General features: G+C 39.5%; 1 protein-coding gene across 10 annotated transcripts in view; it reads left to right on the top strand.

Annotated features, from left to right (window-relative positions):
• Positions 1 to 21,086, top strand: part of MYO3B (myosin IIIB) — a 194,660-nt gene that overhangs the window by 166,855 nt on the left and 6,719 nt on the right. Inside the window, exon 33 of one of the 10 annotated variants that reach the window (XR_007632097.1) lies at positions 4,028 to 4,189. The exons of 8 other annotated variants lie outside the window; for them this stretch is intronic. Coding sequence is in view for 1 of the 2 variants with exons in the window: in XM_050340313.1 (XP_050196270.1) it covers positions 4,028 to 4,050 (23 nt within the window). In the remaining variant the exon portion in view is untranslated. Of the gene's footprint in view, positions 1 to 4,027; positions 4,190 to 21,086 lie in introns of those variants that run through there. One more of the 10 variants, XM_050340313.1, reaches the window with a different exon arrangement.

The following is a 21,086-nucleotide window of genomic DNA, read 5'->3' as shown; positions in this document are numbered from 1 at the left end:
TTGATTTTTAACCAGAACATTGTTTTTCATGTGGTATTTGTGAACAGACACAGATTTTTCAGAGCTGAAAGGAAGGGAAGGGATACCCCGTGCAGGCACTGCACACATGCTCTGGGGCATGCCGGGTGGTTGCAGAGGCACAGGGTCCTTCCTCCACCTCTCAGTCAGAGCATGGTGGGAGTAATCCCTGGTTTCCACAACTGCATGTTCTTAATTTATTCTGAACACTCTCAGGCATAAACTTCAGTATATAATGTAAGCAGAGAGATTGAACAGGCCCAGCTACAAATATTTTACATTATAGGAAGATCAATTCCTGTAGGAAGATCAATTTTGTTTTCAGACTAACACGTTCATGAACCATATTCATTCAACACTAAATCCAAACAGTTGTCATTGGAGATTACTTACAGTGGGAACAGAGTGTGGTGCTGTCTATCCTCTTTGCCCACTGTTTGTGTTGATAAGTCCCATAACCTTCTCCTTTCTGCTTATGTTCAGATAAATTGAAATACATGTACATGCAAGTCTATTCGTGAGCAGTGTGTTGTAGTGTTGCAAAAATAATAGATTAATTAAGATAACAGTATCTTCTGTAAATGTGAAAATAAATCACTGTATTTTTAGTGTCTGAGATTAAAGGTGAGGATTTTTTTAAAGTATAGTGTTCTTCTAAGGCATTGCATCTGGAATTAGCTCAACCTGTGATAGCATTCTTCTCCTTCCAGAAATTAACGTAGTTGATCCCTTTTAAGCACGTGTCATGTAATGGCCTTTGGCCACTCCTAATGTCATTTTTAGGTATAGCTAAATCTAAAGAACTGCAGTTTACTTGGTTGATATATAATTCATCTGGATTGATCAGTTTAGTATCTGATTTTTCGAGATTTCCTCACAATTCTGAAATTTTAGCAATGCAGATATTTTTCTTTTGCCCAAGGCAATAATAGATGTGGTGTGCAAACACTGCTTTAAAGAGGGTGTCTGTCTGCTGATTTACATATTTTAAAAGTATTAAGATCAAAAGTAATGAGAATTTAATCCATATGGCATGTAAAAGATAAATAGGAATATTAATACTGTATCAAATACTAATTAAAGGAAACACCAGTCCTATTTTTAAAATCTTGCATGCAGATGAAAAAGAAGTCATTGCAAAGTTAAGATCTGATTCTTAAAGAAATTAAGAATTAACAGTTTTCAACCCCGGATTCTAACTATGAGACTGAGTTCATACACTAGGCCAAATTCTGTTTGCACAGTACTTTCCAGTATCCCTGCAGTATCCCTTTCTCTCAGAGAGTAATTCTCGCGATTCTGAAAATGAAAACTGCCATCAGCTCTACTACCAGCTTTTAGTATGCAAGTTCCCTTATCCAAGAAGCTGAAAGACAGGTGTTTTCCAACTTGCCTAAGTATACATGTGTAGGCTCTAAAACAGCTAATGCATGAGAACCCTGTTGGATTTTGGTTAAGTCTTGTATGGAGATTGAGCAGTGGGTGAAGAAAATGTTGTCATCTCCTTCATAGAAGACTTTAGACAAGAGTAGTCAAGATGAGTCATAAATTTGCCATGTCTTTGGGCTAGACTGAATTTCTGTCTTTCACTGTAATGGAATTTGTAGGTGAAAGTACCTTGGGATGTGTGCTCTCGGCAGGTTAGCAAGTACTCACAAAAACTGACCCTGGTTGCACAAGAACTAGAAGCTTTAGTGCAGCAGGAACCTAACACTCCATGCAGACAAATCAGGCCTAACAAGACATATGAGATACATTTAGAGAATCATTATCTCTAAGACTGTAGACCTTCAATTCTCCATTAAGTCTTTGTTATAAATATTTAAAAGTAGAGGATACGCTTCTAACAGAGGAGTTAGCTTGCAGTGAAGTTTCCTTTGAAATATGAGAAAAATAAACAGGGAGAGCTCATAACAAGTTTTGCTGGTACTGTGGAGTCTTGTGAGTGAGAGAATAAACTTCATCATTTGCTGTAGCAGGCTGAAAAAGACCTGTGAATAACTGAAGGAGTGATTTTTCTTCATTTGTGCCTTGAAGCGTACATGTACACCAAAGCCATCTGAGACACAGCTGAGCCTGCCAGACTGGGGAGGAAAGTCTAAAATGTTGAATCTTGCTCAGTCTTGTGCACTACTCAAACTCCAATTCTTTCCTGTAGGTCTGTGGTTCCTATGTGTTTCTGTAGTAAGTACAGGAAGTAGTCATCACTATACAGCAAATCTTGCCTTTCACAGGTTGAGAAAATGGGCTCTGATGAGTGGACTGTTTCCTGCTTAAAATGGTAGTGATTCTACTGTAGAAGGCAGTAAAACACTCTGTAGACTGAATAAACCTCCACTGTTGCTGCTGTGTTTCCTTCCACCAGATCAAAGTAGTCAGGACAAAGTTGTCAGTGGATCAACAAATCACAGTTCTTCTGAAGCCTTCCATCCACTTTGAAAGCACTACTCCATCTAAAGAAAATGGTACAGCCACACATCAAGCAGGAACCAGTTGCTCCACACACACATGGAACAAAGTTGTCCAGGACCTGCCTTCTCAATGCAAGAGGCAACTCGATGTAAGAGGAAAAATGCAGTCACTAGAGAAAGAATGTGAAGGAGTGTGCTACAAAACATTCCCAGCTGCATGTATATAAAGGCAGTTTAGCTAATTTGACAGATGATAAGTGGGGATATAGACCTGTCTACTTCTAGTCCTCTTCCAGGAAATATTAGGTAGGTGAAGTAATTGCACACTGTACCCCTTCTTTACAGTCAGTCTAAGGATGATTTCACAAAAGTACCAGCCCAGGTCCGTTTAGAAGAAGCTGAGCTTTGCCCTGGGTGAGTTAATGCTTTTTTTCTCAATTGTAATTTCAAATATCTGGCTGGAGTGTGTTGGCTCTGTGCCTTCTTGGTAACAGCCTGCCTGGGAAGGAGGGATGTGGTTACGCTCACCAAAGCTGTTTTGTGGACTGCTGAGTGGCCACGGGGTCTTGTATCACTGGTGTGTTTATTCCCTTTCCTGCAGAATAGCCCAGGTACTGTTTTTAATAGTTCTGTGTATTTTGTAAAAGACCTTTTAAATATTGAATATGTTTTCATTTTCCAGCTGGAAAATTAAAACATAGAAGTACATCATCAGATGGTTCATTCAGTCTTGAAGCAATCTTGAAATGTTAACCGGAAAAATCTATCTGCCTTGGAGCATTTTTTACATCAAACATTCCATGAAAATATTTTCCTCAAAGTCTTTAAGTATTTCCAAATATTAAACAGCAAGAGAGATGACTTTTCCGAGTATCGGTGATGGTCTAATGCTGACAGTGTCAAGTTCACATTTTTTTAGAACAAAAAAGTAATGTGAGCGTTACAATGTGGGGAGACTGGAAGGCATCACTTGTCACTGGCACAGGCTCGACACTCAGCTGATACCAATTCACATTCTGATAGAGGTGTTATAGACACCCAATAAACAGAGAGTTTGTTGGTAAGCATTTTGACCTGCTGAGACAAGAACCAGAGGCACAATGGGTAGTTTGGGAGACATATATAGAGAGAGATATATCCTTCCTTCCTCAAACCATTTCCTCTTCAGCCACATCTTGGTTTAGCTTTTGCAATGGTTTCTAGTAACTGTAAAAAAACCTTCATTACCCTTTTTAGAGCTGGATAAGAGTAAGTGGTAGTAATTGGAAGAGGGATAATTTTCTCCCTTCAAGACAGAATGATTTCCCAAGGAGGGAAGACTTTGCATTTCTATAGTATAGTGTGTGTAGCACCTGTGCGGGTATGTTTAGGATGTGCTGTTGGCTCTGTATCTACCAGATACTAAAACTTATCTTGGATCAGCGTTAAGGTTGGCTCAGTACCTTCTAGAAAGTTACTCCAGCTGGAAAAGCAAAGTAAAGTACTTCTTAATCCTTGCCTATGGGTTTGAAAGGTCTCTGCTGCTTTTAGCAGGGGAATCAAATATCTGAAGCACTCATCCTTATCATATCCACCTCTGTGTTTATGATCGCTTTCAGGCTGTCTTCTAGAAGAAAATTAAAAGACATTCTGGTGGACTTCCACTTGGAGATGAACCCAGATGAGTAGAGCTGGATTGAGAAGATGCTAATTCCAGAGCACTGCTTCCCTAGGATGATACCTGTCTTTCCTTAGGGCTTCCAATCTGGTTGCAAGACAAGGTCAGTCTCCCAACAGCTCCAATTCTATCTGAAGAGGCAACTCTGTATAGCAGTAATTCCTTCTGTAAGCCTGGGTTGTGCAACACCTTATGTTTAGAGGTCTTCATGCTAGGCTCCAGAATTTGCTGTGAATCAGTGTCTTTGGGACAGCAGTACTGAGCTGGATAGCTGGGCAGGTAAGGTAGTAAAGCAGCATCTCACTCAACTTCAGATAATACTGAAGAATAAAAACGCAATCATTGACACAATCATTTTGTCCATACTCAGCCAGATATTCTGCAGGACACACTACCATTTTATTGGCCATTTTTGCACCTTTCTTGAAGCCAGGATGCTCAGTACAAGGCACATTTGAATCTTTCTGCCTTTGAGAAAGCAGACTTCCAGAAGACTCTGACAACTAGCTGGTAGCGATGTGTGTGATATGAGTATTACCGATTGTTTGTAGAAGTCAACGTGTGCAAGCCATAGTGTGAGAGTCTTCACACAAATCTCTGTGTAAAAGAGGCTTTGAATGTTGAAGTGTTGAAAGGTCCCTGAGGTTCAGGTGTTGTCCTGCTACATGGCCAGGATATTGCAGCTGATGTCTAATGTCTAGTCTTGCCTAGATGCCACGTGCTGCCAATTGCCAGAGCAGCTCAGAGAAGCATCCTGCAATTTCTCCTGACTCCTCATCCTGTGCCTAGGCACGGCAAGATGCCTCTGTGTGTGTTTAGGTTTATTGGCTTGTGGAGGATAAATCCTTAAGAATGCCATTGTGACCAGAGTTATAGATGCCCCATCCCCAGCAGTGTTCAAGGCCACGTTGGACAGGGCTTTGAACAACCTGGCTTGGTGAAAGGGGCCCCTGCCCATGGCAGAGGGGTTGGAACTAGATGATCTTTAAGGTCCCTTCCAGCTGTAACCATGCTACAGTTCTCTAGAATCTTCTCTTAATGCAAACTTTGATGTAAAAAGTAAAGAACAAAGGTGTCTTTCAGGAATGCAGGAAATAATGAGCCTGAGCTTTATTTAGTCACAGCTAAGGGAAAATTAAACTAAAAATTATGATTTGATTTCAGTATATTGCCTAGTTCCCTCAAACAACCAAACTGAGGACAAAGGAATTTCTGCCTTTATTCCCATTTCACAGCAGGATTTCTGCTAAATATACTTTTTTATTGAGTTGATTGATTTAATTTCATATCTGCTACACTTCTTTATCTTTCTCTGATGCCAGTCATAAATATACCTTTTGAATCCCCCTCTCTTGTGATGAACTTCAGCTGAACTGAAGAATCTAGACATCATTTCACAGGTCATTTTTCAGTGGAAATGCCAGTTACTGCAGTGTTACTCCCTCCAACGTTCACAGGTAATTCCTGTTGCTACCAACACATTTGGGTAAAACACAAAATCATATATTCTTTTTCTTTTTTTTTTTTTTCAAATCTGAATTATATATCAGCCAGCTCAGTTACATGATCTAGTCAAAACAGAAGGAAAGAATTAGCAGCAGAGGACATAGTCTGCTGAATTTGGCTGAATGTATAAAGCGAGTCCTTCTGTAGAGATACATTTACAAAATGCAAAGACGTCTCTTCCTAACAGGCTGGGGATAGCATGGTATTTACCACAAATTTTTAAAACAATATGAACAAGAATTCTATTACATAACATTTTAGAACATTTTTTCTAAACTGTTAATATACGAACAAATTAGATCAATGAATGCAGCTAATTACTGACACCTGAAACAGACTTGAGATGGCAGAAAATAAGCAAATTAAAAATAGCTTAAATGACCTATGAAATGACCACTGACCTTCACTTTAATGACCAGGCAAATAGCAGTTTGTATCACTTTTGGAGCATCTGATGTTTGGAACAACCCATCAATAAGGAGTGCAAGGACAGGGATTGTGAGAAAAGTTTTTCTTCCATGTGCAAACAGAGGTATTGCAGTGCCATGTTACACACATACAGATCAGTGATGAAAACTGCAAGTGGGTACCTTAGCTCTAGGCAGTCTGCATTTCCAGAGCTGTGAAGAGTTAGCAGAACTGTGGCTGCTTCACTGTCTCCAGTAATTTGTTAACCTAAGCAGTTACCTGCATTGATCCTGAGTAATGCAACCACCCAAAATATGCCAGAGATTCCAATAATTATTATTATATCACAATTCAATTCAGAGCATCAATATATGAGACACTTTCATTGCTGGATAGATGTTTAACCACTTGTGTTCAGTACACTTAAAAAATCTGCTCAGTAAGAGCATAAAAACTGTTGCCAGATTTTGCAGGCCTTTTCCTCCCTCGCTGCCTCTCACTCCCTCACCCAGGGACTGGTGAACTGCACAGGACTGGGAATTCTAAGTAGATATCATGTATCTCAAAAAACTGAGGGCTGTAAAGGCATCACCAAAAGCTGCTGTACAACGTAATTGCCCTGGGGCTGCCTTATCAGCACCAACATGCAACTTTCTATATGTAAAACTTTTGAAGCAACTCTGGCTATACTCCTGTCCTAGCATGATTCAGAGAGATGAGCATGGGGCACCCTAAAGGGAAAGCATGCCCTGAGCAGACTTGACCGGGGAGAAGAGATGAGGATGAGCCTATGGATCAGCAATTGTAATCACCCAGAAAAAGATCAAGAAATGTTACCTATGTTGCTTCGACCCAGGGGTAAAATGACAACTGCAGTGAAGATGCTTTATAGTCATTTCTCTTGTCCGTGTATGGAGGGAAGATTCTAGTCCTTCCTTCAGTCCTCATAGGCAAATCTCAGTTACTTGGAATTTGTTCAGGAGAAGGGTAAATTTTACCCTGAAGGAATTAGGAAGTATTATAGATTCAACATATGGGACCATATGTCATTGTATTGTTTCCAAATGTTTCTTTTTGAGCTTTTTCCTCCATTGCGGACAGCTTATTTCACCACACATTGTCTAGAAAAGAAGGGGGTTTCATATTCCCATTTCTTTCATTAAGCCACTATTAAATCTATATCAGTTTCGTAATACTGTTTGTCAACATTATTTCATCCTTTGTTTCAAGCATGCACACTGTAACTGTGGTCTGACGCAAGTGCTTTGAATATCTTGTTCAGGCACTGCCAAAGTCAATGGCAGAAATAGAGAATATAAGCAGAGATAGTCCTAAACCATCCCTAAACCAAAATATTCCACTTGGTTATAAGGCTACTTGCAATCAAACCATGCCTTTTGCTTAACCCCATAATACAGAGAAACCAGCACTTACATTTGATTATGAGTCTAATTAAACTAAAATTGAGGATGGGTGGATTCTGCCCTCTCTTCACTATGCAGATCAATATCCTCATGTATTGTAAATTGAGCTGATCTGTATTTCCTTCTTTTCCTGTAATTTTCTACTCCAGCCCTGGAGAAGAACTCTGGTGTCCAGTGACATCTGTTCTAAATCATGTTTTGGAAAAAAATGTAAATACAGAAAACTTGAGGTCAGGCCCAGACAAAGCACTGGGCTAGCTCCCAGAGCCTCTCTGCATCTGGGATTGTTTGATGTCAGGAAGGCCAATCAGAGCCTTCAGTGATGGTAGCAAGAGACCCTTCAGATAAGGTTTTGCATGGATTTGTTAAAAGACATTGTAAGTATTAAAACTTTTTGCTGAGCTCCCTATCTATAAAAATCTGTAGCTGACTGGGTGCTGACCTCCTCTGAAAAGGAAGAACACAGGGTCCTTCAGAGGAGCACTGGGTCTTCACCCTGTCCAAATGAGTGGAGATGGGTGTTCTGTGACCTTACCCTCTGTTGAGGTAAATGGCTTCAGCCTCAGCCACTCTCACACTTGTCATGTTTTTTATAATTAGTTTTTATTTGTGTCTAGTTCTGATAGTGTCAAGCTGCTGGTCTGCACAGGCCTGCACAGTTCCTGAACCTTTAATATATCAAAACTGATAGATTTGATGGATTCAAAGTTTTGCTGAGCAGTGATACCTTCACGTTGGACTATTTGAAGGCAACATTCCAGAAGAAGGTGGTGAAAGCCACGTTCATAAAAGATTTGAAGTGCCTAAAAGAGTCTACTGGAATGTGCAGAGCTGGCATCAGCACACCTTCGATTCCCGGGTATGTTACAGAGTTGTCCTAGGCACGGCATAGCTAACTCCTTTGTCTCTGTAAGCTCGATAGAGGTGCTTTTGGTTTGCCTATTCTAGGACCTTTTAGCACTGTTCTGGGCATTATTGTTTCCCTAAGATCAATAACTGTGAAAATCAAGCTCTGTGGGAAAAGACACAGAGATGGAAAGACATCTTAACTCGAAAGCAGCTTTACAATGTGGAGTTGGCATACATTTTACATTTTTATCGACTGCGTATTTACCAATTAGTCAGCAGCCTGAGCCAGTGGATTTAATGAACTTTGTGTGATGTATGCATAGCTTTTATTAATTGTGCCAATAGGGATAAACATGGGATACAAATAGATGCAGATGTCTCACTTCTTTCTCCTTTAAATAATATTATTTCTTGTCATTAAACTACTTTATTTTTATCTACTCTGCATATTAGAAAGTGTTAACTTCTTATCTTCCATACAACTGTCCTTCCAAAGGTAAGGCTCAAAACTTTCACCGACCCATATTCTCCCCGGTCTGGGCTATGCCCAAGGCAAATACAGAAGTTCAGAGAAGAAAGCATTTTCTCCTTCTCCCCTTTCTCCCATCAGTGCAGTGTACATTAAATAGTAAGTAGGCCACAGAAATAGAGAGCATGTGGATGACTTGAGATCCTGGTAATTTGAGCAGTCAGAGAAAAAGGGGGCCAGCACCTGGCTTTCAATCTCTGTTTCAATGAATATTTAACTACTTTATGTAAAGTGGAACACTTTCGACAAATGAGACTGAGAGAAACCTACCTAAGAATATTTTCTTACCCAGCAGTTAGGCTACTCTCCTGAGAAGTGTGATGTTTGGGTTCAAGTCCCTGTACCAAATCACTTCAAGGAGGTGCTTGAAGCTACATCTTTCGCAAACTAAGAACATGGCCTAATCACTGAGTTTTTGGATATCAGGGGTGGCAGCATTACCTCCTCTGTTTTGGGAAAGGAGTCCCCTTGTGACAAAATCAAAATGTTTTGTTTTTTGAGATGCCAGAATGAATTCTTTCAACATCTCTGAAGTTTTTTCATGTTATTTCAGCTGAAACTGTTAGTTAATATGACCTGAATTCACAAAAAAAAAAGTTTCTGTTGCACTAAAATTGCAGTATTAGTGAGGAAATAAGTTGATAAAAAAGAAACCTGACTAACTTCTAACTCAGGTGCAGTTACAGTTGTCTGGTCATGGCACTTCCTGAAGAGGGCCCATCAGTGGCTGTGCTTCATGGTTTCCATTGGGATGCTTCTCTTCCATATAGCAGGTGGAAATTCCTACCCTTTAGAAGGAGGGCTGTGATCTTGAGTACCCAGAACTGAAAGCAAATTAAATTATCCTGCTGCAGCATGCTAATGGCCAAGAAGTAGGAACACCTTTCAGAAATCTTTAAGCATTTTCACCCATTAAGCACCATTTGGAGCTTATACAACTAAATGCTAGGCTATTTTTAAAGATTAAACCCCTTATGCACATTGGTAAGTCTAGTGAGATCATTTTATTGACTTTGCATGCTACTTTAATAGTTTCTCATCTTCAAATGCCAGTAATCTAGAAGAGAATTTTTGGTACCATCAAAGAGAAAATAACAGAACCTAAAACATAGGCACTTATTGTGATGTCATTGAATTTTTTCCCCCATTGAGTATGAACAATAAGCATGTTTTTCTGATGGAGAGTATGTTAAATAACCATAGTTCTGCTTTTACTAGATGTTAGAAACATGTCTGGGTAGCATTGTAGTTGCACTTGACAGCAGCAGAGCACTTTTTATTCACAGGTTTGCCATGAATTCTTTAAAAGGATAAGAAAAACATGGTTGCAGGCAGGGTAATTGGTTTTGTCCTTTTGGTTCTACATGAAGGACAAGCTTTGCCTCCTCTTCAGTGGTGTGATACATGACAGGACATGAAACATTTCCTGTGGACTATTTTCATAATCCACAGATAAAACTAGGAAAGATAACCAGCTGTGCTTTCTCAGCTCTTTGGTCCCATTGGACCCTCTCCCACCATGGTGTTTCATTGCAAGGATGAACTCTTGATGGGCTCAACCTCCTTTTGGTGGACCCAAGTTCAAAGCTAGACTTCAGGCACTCAAATCTTTCTGGAATAGTGGATCAAGCTACTGCTGTTTCTTGTGTAAGAGAAGCAATACGTCATGTAGCTCTTCATAGTATGATTTACTGTCTCTTCCTCTGTGTGTGTTGAGCTCCAGTGAAATAAGTAATGATGATGTTTAGAATGTCATCATTAGATATCTGTATTTAACACTTCAGCAGCGATAACTGAGAAATTCATCCCTCACAAGGCTGATGTTGCACATTCTGTGTATGTTCAAACTGTTATCCTAGTCCTGGTTGTCTGTAGCCATGGGGGAAAAAGAAAGAAGGATAAGTGCAATCAAGAAATAAAGCCCTTTGCTGGACTGTCAGATGGTACAGGCACGTTCTCGTCACAGGCCACACAGCAGCTGTGTAGCCAGCCTGCCCACATCCTGCCCTGTAATGCTTCATTTTGAAACCAAGTAACTAGAGCCCTCTTTCTCTGAGAAATAAATGCGTAAACCACATGAAGCTAAGACTTCATATGCCAAAACAGGTACCTAATAAGTTTTGTATCTCTGCACTAACTTTCCAGATTAAGTCCTAATAGGAGGCATGCAGATTGCAAAGAAGTTTGATAAATGTAGTTAACCTCTCCTATGTTGTAGTTAACCTTGTAGTTAACCAATGTTAACCTTGTAGTTAACACTGATAAATGTAGTTAACCTCCTTGAAAATCGAGATGGCATTCACCAGCTTCCACTCAGCTGGGACCCATCCAGATTCCCAAGGCCACTCAAAATCATCGAGAGAGGTTTTGCAATGATCTCAGCAGCTTTTTGGGGATTCTGGGATGAATCCCATCAGGCCCCATGGATTTGTATGGATCCAGCTGGAGCAACAGATCCTGCACAATTTCACAGTCAACTGGGAGTTGATCATCCTTGTAGTCATGGTCCTCCAGCTCAGGGCACTGAGCCTCATCATCCATGTTGAAGACAGAGGCAAAGAAAGCATTAAACAGCTCTGCCTTGTCTCTGTGCCTGTTTGGGAGGTGACCATCCTCATCCTGTAATGGGCCAATGATATTTCTACACTGCCTATTGCCATTAATATATTTCAAAAACCTCTTATTATTGTCCCCCACATTTCTGGCAGCTGCAACTCCAGCTGACCCTTGGCCACATGAATTTTCTCCATAGAGTGGCAAGCAGCATCTCTGTATTCTTCCCATGTCTCTTGACCTTGCTTCCACTGGGTACACACCTTCCTTTTCATGCCTTATTCCAAGAGGTCCCTACTCAACCAACTCGGCCTTCTGCCTCACCTGCTTGATTTCCAGCATTTAGGAATTACTGCTCCTGTACCCTTAGGAGGTAGTGTTTGAAAAGTAACCAGCACTGATGGACCCCCGAGGAGTTAAAATTCTATTATATTTGCTGTTTTCTGATACTTTCCAGTTTTTCCCTTATATTCATATGCTTTAGTGTTGGGGCTGGCTTCAGAGGAACTCATTCTAGTGGTGAAGGTGTGCACCCACGTTAGTGTTTTCACAAACATGAGCCTTTCTACTGGAGGAAGGATATTGTCATTATTATGGCATTACTTCAGTAGGAGATTTTGATGAATCTGTTCACAGCAGTAAAACTGATTTTTAGGTTTTGTCTCCATGGGAAAGTTAGTATAGAATAAGCTGTAATATAAATTTATGATATGGCAACTCAACGCATGCCAGTGCTTTGCGAAGCTGCTCAAGCTGGATGTGACTCAGCCCCCAGAGGCAGTGTAGCTGGATGAGTGCAGTGCCGTGCCTAAGCTAATTAGTCCTACTGAGAAGTAGGATATGTTATGGAAGAGAGTTATGGTAATATGGCCATACTTCTTGGCTATCGGAAAGAGGCAAATGGGAAGTGGCATTCTGTGGCAATAGGTACACGTGTGCTGGTTGAGTCATGTTGTAACTCTTTGTGGTCCTTTGTAGGTCATTCACCCAAGGAATTTGTGCACAGTAGTTTAATAAAGTGTTAATTCACAAACTTTGCATACTCTGCAATACCCACAGACCCAAGTACAGAATCAGGACACAAACCAATTTTGACGTTGTTATATCACAAACTATTCTATGGGGATACACTATTCAATTACCAGCCAAGAATCTAGTACAGACTTGTAAGAAAGAGGTTGAAAAAAAATGGAATATCTGTAGTAGTTAGGAGGTGGAAAATGCATCCAGATCAACACCACAAAAACAATTTTCTAAAATCACTTGTTCTCTATTTTCTGGAGTGACAAGAAATCTCCTATACCTGCTCTAACACACCATGAAGGAGCCTAATTTTCCAGAAGGGGGAGCTGTAATGGTTTAAAAATCAGCTCTTCCAGTGCCTCAGTTTGAACCCTGAAATCACTGCTCATTTTGGTAAAGAAGGGTTCATCAAGTTCTGAGGAACAAAATGCCATCAAAGTCACTTGAATTAGTCATGTATTTATGAGAGAAATAAAGAATCTAACTAATTCTGTAGCATTTACCATTTTTAAGTAAGTGACAATCAAGTACAAAGACTGTTCAGAGGGGAATATACGGCAGTGAGCTGATATACTAATGCAATCAGTGCCCTGTCAAAAAAGGTCAGTTTAGAACAAAACAATATATTGTCACATAAGCAAGTCACTATAATACCAGAAAGTCAGCTTTCTTTATTTGTATATGTGTGCATGTGTATATGTCTTCTTCTGCCCTCATGAGCTGAAATCTTCACCAAATTTTTCTTTAAAAGCATTTAGGAAGTACTGGATGAAAATTCTACATATTCTATATGCTTTGCACTCCCCAAACCCTTACTGCAGGTGGTGTTGCTCGGTGTCATGAAATACATAGCTTAAAATTGCTTTATTAGTATTGGGATCATGAGGGTTGGAATTCTTTGCAGACCTCCCAGTTTTTTGTGGGGGTCTTTTTCCCTTTTTTTTTGTTTTTTTTTTCCCTCACTTTCTGAGTATAGTTTGGTACCACTGTGAGCTCCCATCTACTATTTCAGTGTGACAGTTAATGAACTGCACCTTTGGAAATTATGACCCCTTATTCCTATACAATTCTAAAATTCTACTTCTATATTCATAGTGTAATCTGCCAATAAAAGGTTGTGATTTGGATTTTGAAGCAGGAAAAAAAAACCAAAAAAGAACAACCTAGATTCTCTTTCACATCTTTAAAGCCTGAAGGTTTTTTCTAGTCCTACTTATTTTTTGAAATCTGTCATTGACTGAATAGTTTGATTATGCTTCTTCAGTTTCTCTTTCAAAATATTGCCTCAGAATTTACTGACCTGAGTTTGATCTGTAGATCACTTGTGAACCATCATAAATTGAGGGTCTAATGTTAGGAGTCCCAGTAGCCCTTAACAACCCCTTAAAGAAATGGATTGCTGTAGAACATAGGTCAGCAGAATTAGTTTCCTTTATCTAGCCAAGATATGTCCTTTCCTTCCAACATTTGCAAATGTCAGACCAAATCACTGTAGAAACACTGGGAAGCATATATCTATAACTATTGGCATTTTTGCAAGCTTCAGTCAAGCTTTCTTTATTACTTCCTTTAAAAGCTACTGCTGCCAACTACCTTGAATTCAGAAAAAGACCTTCTTTCTTAATGAAGAAATCTACTGAGAGTTTTATCTTGGGCTTCTACCATTTATTCTTTGAAATATATGCTGAATCTGCTACACTCAAATTTGAGATACTAGTTGTATCAATATGGACCCATGGTTTCAAGCCTTTAGATATGCAAATTGTGTTTCTGTAACGAACAAAACCTTAGAGACCGCGCTGTTGTGGTTCCACAGAGCCTTTATTGCGCCTCATCATTATGCTAAATTAATACAAATTTCCTGTGTGTCCAGAATTCAAAGTCAATCAAGTGGCTTAATCTCTGAGGGTATGGGATAAAAATGCTATTATTACAGTTTGGAAGAAGGTGAGGGATTACCTTTAAATTCATCCAGGCTATATGCTACAACAGCAACTCTGAAACACAGACCATTATGAACCACATCTTAACTGAGCATGAACTTACAGATTGCCTCCTGCCCTACTTTTGATTACACAGGCTAACTCCCCATAATTGTGTGATGCATTTTTGGCAATTTCAGTAGTTGGCTCTGTAGAGAAGCCGTATTAGAAAGATATTTGTGATTTGTTACTCTTCTTTAATGCACTGAATGTTTTGACTACTTTTTAAAGTTAATCTCAGTGTTTACTTTTTATGTTTGTTTCATCTTTTTCCCCATATGCTTTGCTTTTGTTAGCTAGAATCCACAAGATGAACCAGTGCCAGTTGTCCAATGAGTTTTCTAAGGCATATTAGCACGTGACATGCAGCTCTTGAGATCCACAATCTGCAGTTTAAAAACTTGTGCCTTAGTAGCTCCAAATGTGTTTTGGAGACTATCTCTAAAATTGATGATACTGTCATGTTATTTTGGATTTGTATTTTAAAGTTGCCAAAGCTATTTATTCAATCATATTGACGAAATCATCCTAGTTCTTCTTTGAAGGCATAGCTGTCATCCTCTTGTGGAGAAGTATCACGAGTAGCTCCACTGTTGTTGCAATGTTTGTGAGAATTTTTTGATATCTTTTGTTTCTGAGAAATTTTGAAAATTTCTAATACTTCCAACATGATATGTGGTTTTACTTTGGCAGACAGAGAAGAACAAAATTTCACTTGAGATACTTTTTAATCCTATTTTCTTTAATTTCACTAAACAAATAAACTGCATCAACAGGCTGAGTCCCAAACATGGCATAATGCTGATAAGACAAGCTTGCATCATGGCAAGCCTCTTGGTGCCCAATGCCTGTGTAGGTGTCCCAGTGTTTCTACTTCAGGACACCTCAGACAAATACTCATGGAAAAGGGAAAATGGGGCAGGTCCAGAAAACTGAAGAATGTCTGGTTTCCTTCGTATTCATCTTTGCATGGAATTTCAACTTCTGCCTTCTATAAGCTCAGGCTGATCTGGTGCACTGCTAACAGAAAGGCAAGTGTAGTACAATCTTCCTGCCATAAACAGTTAAAGTTGACCTTGAAATGATGTTTACAGTGAAAACTGATGTGTACCTTATGAGAAGTTACCTCAACCTTAGGTTTAGGTGCTTCTTGGGGATTTGTTTTGTTTGAATTTATTTTAATTGATCTCTTTTCTGGTCATTTGAATGTTAACAACCTTACCAAAAAAAAAAAAATCAAAAAAACCACCACATAGGAAAGAGCATTTCCAGTCCCATCCAAATCTGTTCATCCTAATTTTCTCTCTCACACAGTAACCAGGAGGGAAAGCCTAGGGTATAGTACAAAAGTAGGGCAAGCAAAGATACTTGCCCAGAACACTCTACAACCTAACATGGTTTGTGGCTCAGGGATACCTCAGCCTGGAAGTGATCTCTTTGTATTTGATTGCTCGTGGTAGGTTTTTCTCCTGTGAAATTCTTCATTCACTTGTATTGATCATACAGCATTGCTCAAACAGCAAGAGAGATGTCACTTATCTCCCCTAATAATGTGAGATATTAACGTGTGATAATAATGTGTGATATTTCTTATCACCTGGTGGCTATTGGATTAGGGACCCCCTCTAGAAACAGGAAATATGCTGTGATATGTAGTAATTCCAGCATACTTGGAATGCCCTGGTTTTCATCAGTAACTGTCTCTTCTGAAAAGATCACAGGCTGGTTGTATCCTGGGCTGCACAAAGTGCAGCGTGACCAGCAGGTTGAGGGAGGTGATTCTGCCCCTCTGCTCTGCTCCCATGAGACCCCCTCCTGGTGTGCTTCATCCAGCTCAGGGTTTCCCAGCACAGGAAGGACATGGACCTGTCAGAGAGAGTTCAGAGGAGGGCCACCAAGTTGATTACAGGGATGGAGCACTGTAATTTCTCCTGCGAGGAAAGGCTAAGAGAATTCAGTTTGTTCAGCCTGGCAAAGAGAAGGCTTCATGGTGACCTAATTGCAGCTTTCCAGTACCTAAAAAAGGGGCTTACAGGAAAGATGGAGAGAAACTTTTTACAAGGGCACTCAGTGTCAGGACAAGGGTGAATGGCTTCAAACTGAGAGTGGGTTTAGATTTGATATTAGGAAGAAATTCTTTACTCTAAGGATGGTGAGACACTGGAACAGGTTCCTCAGAGAAGTTGTGTCTGCCCCATCCCTGGAAGTGTTCAAGGCCAGGCTGGATGGGGCTCTGAGCAACCTGGTCTAGTGGAAAGTGTCCCTGTCTGCATTAGGGGGTTTGGAACTACATGGTCTTCAAGGTTCCTTCCAACCCAACCCATTCTCTGATTCTGTGAATTAACAAAAAAGCAGCTTTTGACCTTGGGTCAGATTTAAGGAGGGAAAAAAAAAATAACGATCAGTTAAGGTTCCTGCATTGTCCAGAAGTAGTTTCTGTTTTTCAGATGGCTTGGATGATTTTTTTTCCCCCAATATTAAAGTTGTAGCTGTGTAAAACTCTTGGACTTAGACTAGTTAGTTGACTAGTTGCCACACCTCTGGAACCCACTAAAATACGTTATGAGGTGCAGGGCATATGAGGGCTTGTGTGTATTCAACATATAGGAAGACACATGTTCAGGACCGTACTTGTAGAAGCGTGCTGTTTGCTGACAGGTTTGAATCTTACCCGTGTTAGTCACTGACAGGTTCGTTCTTTGGTATGCTTTGTTTAATCCCTGCCTTTTTCCTCTACAGTCAAATCATTCACAATAGAAACTGAAAGAACTGACAAATACTGAAGGATCTGAATTGTGTTGGAAGGGGAAAAAACAGCAAAAGCCAAGATTCTAACTATTTATGGATCTTGTTTCCCAGCAAAGTGTATCTAAAAGCCATTGTCTCAGGGTTCAGAGACAGCTAAATGATTGATTTTACATAAAATATTTGTTGTTCTAATTACAGTATCATCTGGGTAGTTGGCAACAAACAGATGCAGAAACAGCCTTTACATACCATCTTGAAAAACTTATTATTTGCTTAGTGTGCTTTGTAATCTAAAGCATATGGCTTTGCATATAACTGCAGTCTCCAAAATGAAGCTGTACATAATGAATCACTGGGTGGAAGAAAATGCCTTGCTTCTGTTACAAGTTCTGTCAGTGTGTGTATTCGAATGGTTCTGTTTAGGGTTATAAACAAAAGGCTATGCTCACAGTTTTAGCAGTGTGTTACAGATTCTGGGATGCACATGACATCAAAGAGGCTACACTAATTTCCCCAGCAGTCTATGGCTCTTGGCACTATGAGCACACTCCATCTGAATAAACAGAATTCTAGTTCACCACAGTTGTGTGGGGGATCCAAGGTGATCATGAAGCTTGGTTTTCTTGGTTTATTTTAAATCTCTCTATAGGACTTTTTACCCCTCCAGATTGTGTGTTTTTGGTGAATCTGCTAACTACATATGGAGCTACAGACTTAGACTACAGAGCACTTGACATTGAAAATAATTAAATCTATGATATTATTCTTACCTACCAAATCCAGGTAAGAGCTTTAAGTACACTGGAGTTGCAGGATTTACTAAGGATTAATCATTCTTTCTAAGCATTATGTATTTTAAAAGTAGTGAGCATCCTTTCCATTAGCAACACTTAGATGAAGCTTCAGCAAGACATTTTGTGAGAGTTAGCAAGGGCTGAGGCCTTGTAACTCCTCAAAGCATATCTGATTTATTGTTTCCATGCTTGCTTGTCACTAGCAGCATGAAGAGTGCCAGCCCCTATAAATATTCCTGGACACTCTTATGTAGAGGAAGGGACCGAGGGAATTTGGTGGCAAGAATGGTTCCTGTCATACTAGATCTCATTATATCAACATAATGGATGGCCCTATTGAACATTTGCAGAGGTCTGAAGCCACTGGTAGGTAAGCATGAAATATTCTGGACAGAATTACAATTGTTAATAGTGTTAGATATGTCAATATGCCTTCAGGCCCCTGATATTACTAGATTAATTTAATCCTTTGATGCCAGAACTTAGGTTCCGCTGTTTCACCGTTAATGGTTGTTTTTCTTCCCTTTTCTTCTTTTCTTTAGTTTCTCAGTACTTTACTTAATACTTTATTTTTTTGTCTTTTTTCTGTGCATTTTTGTTTCCTGTAGTTTTCTCTTTTCACTCTTACTAACCTCAGAAGGGAAAGGAAGATCATGGAGACATACCTCATTACTCAAGTCACCAAGTAGTCTTGCTCTTTATTCTCTCCTACCCTATGTTGCTGTCTCTTGGTGTGGTTTTGCCTGTGCTGAGATTAAAATCTTACAGAGGCAGTGTGTTTATTTTCTATCAGCCTCCAGCATTTTTGCAGAACTATCATAATAAAGTTATATAGCATAGACAGGATAACTTCATTATTTCCAAATGAAGCTACAGATTATTCTACAGTAGGTGTTCTGTGAAGCCTATTGGACCTGTTATCCTGACCTTGTTTCTGATGCATTTATATAGTTGGTAGCATGAACAGGCAGTGCACAAATACACTGTGGTGTGGGCCTGGTATCTCCTAATGTGCTCTCATGTTAAAGCCACACTGACTGCAGTCTAGTACGGGGATGTGCAAGATACTTCTGTGCTAACTGGATTGGGTATGGCAGGCAGGCACAGCAGGAGCTCAGTGGGGACTAAATGCCTGAGTATTCACTCTGCTTCTCTGGCACATTTTTCATTTTACTCCCATTTTGCATTTTAGTCCTGTTTTGCACTTCGGGTGTGATACAAATTTGTGCAAATGGTGGAGAATCGTGGAAAAGGAAGGAAAATACATTTGGTGTGGACATTCATAGCCACACTATATGCCCTTCGTAAATCCCTCTTTTTTAAAAAAAAAGCTGAAATAATTAAAATCACAAAGTCTAGTTAATTTGCAGCAATTTTTACTGCATAAGTGATGTTCAGTCACTCCCATTTAATACTGATATGAGTGGGACCAGAATCATTAGTCCCTTGAGTCCTCTGCTTGAACACACTTGCATGGCACACAAGAAAATGTAGCTGTTCCTTGAAATCAACATGCTGCAAATAATTATGTGCTAGTATCCAGTCCAGGAGGAGGGTGTATATTATCACTGTCTGTGAGGTCATTTCTGCCTAAGACTTCAAGAGGAAAAGTGAAGTTAACTTGCTGCCTTGAAAAATGATTCAAAACTGGAAACTTGAAAACATCAAAATACATATAAATTATCAAAGGAGAACAAAGACAAGTTTTTCCACAAAAGTCTTCTCCCCAGGCTATAACAATGCTTTACATAGGCATGATCAATATATCCAGGCTTGAGAACCAAAGTCTTTTGGAATAAATTAGACTGGCAGGAAAAGAAACAAACAAAGAACAAATTAACATGATTTTAAACATTGCTTAAATTTTCATGAATGTAGACCTTGAGATGTTATGATGAGATCCCATGAGTCTGTGCTAATATTTGCTTATAATTAAGGGTTGCACTTTCATGTTTCATCTGATATTATAGATTGGAAATCAGCTACATGCTTACTATTTTTCTTGGTCATACTGATTTATCTACTTTATTTGCTTATCTTTTAATATTATATATGGTCCCCTAAATGGCCCCATTACCTTTCCTTTAATAGACTGCCCCTTTTTGTAGTCTAAATCTCCTTGTTTGAGTAATTAGAAAAGGGCTAACTAGATTTGTGTTCACCTACAAGAGAAAAAGAGACAAGACTAACCACTTCCAAACCTGCTTTGGGTAAACGGCTTCAGAAGGAAAATGAGAGTACTTAGCTCCACCCTTTATTATGTGTTGTGGTGGATGAAGTCCCTTCAGTGAGGGAATAGGCAACACAGCCTCTTTGGGGCACTGACACATTGGCAAAGAACATTTCTGTGCATTCCTTGCAAAAAGTAAGATGTCATCCAGAGTTTGGAGCAGGTGTGCTGCACCAGCCTTAAACAATCTGACTCGCATCAGTGGATTTTACAAGTTCCAAATGCAGTTGTAGCTGCCTCATCACCATTTTCTCTGCAGAATTCTCCATATAGGAAAAATTAGCAGTGTTTGGCAAGGTTATCAGTGTCAAGAGGGTTTTGAAGCAGTGGTTTAATCCTGAACAGTTTGTGAGGAGCCTAGTTGCATTTCAGTGAGCAAAACTTGATGATTCTTTGTTCTTCTGACAAGTGTGCCCACTGCCTGGTCCCCAAGTTTTCAATACCAAGATAAGCAGGACAGTCAGGACATCCGAGATCTTCACTGTGTATCAAGTGAAGTCATCTGCCCCGTGGGAAGTCATTAGAAAAATACATTTTTGCAGCTACTCTTTTGAGTATTGGTCAGGGCCGAAATGCTAGACGCAAAAGTCCTTGTGTCAGAGCTAAAGAGCACTTTCAAGTCTTTTGTTAAATCTTACTGTTTGGCAGTTTGTACATTTCTGAAAGAGTCCTTTGCAGCTTATGGAAAGAATGGATTTTTAAACAGAAAAATCTTCTAAATAAGATAAGGCATAAGAAATGTGCTAATCATCTCCAAGCCAAGAGATGTCATTAAAAGTGTCAGTATGATGGATGTGACGGCTAATTGAAGAAAAATATTTCCTTTTCAGCCATAAGAAAACAAAAATGAAAAATAAAATGGAAATTCAGAAACTATATCCCAGAATTTAAAAGATCAATACAAAATCTGCACATTGAGACTTGTGGTAAAAATCGCACTGCAAAAATTAATTC

This window comes from Myiozetetes cayanensis, unplaced genomic scaffold (genome assembly GCF_022539395.1).
Source record: "Myiozetetes cayanensis isolate MyiCay16 unplaced genomic scaffold, myiCay2020 scf9, whole genome shotgun sequence".
Lineage (NCBI taxonomy): Eukaryota > Metazoa > Chordata > Aves > Passeriformes > Tyrannidae > Myiozetetes > Myiozetetes cayanensis.
The sequence above is the reverse complement of the archived record's forward strand: the minus strand, read 5'-3'. Positions and strand labels throughout refer to the sequence as shown.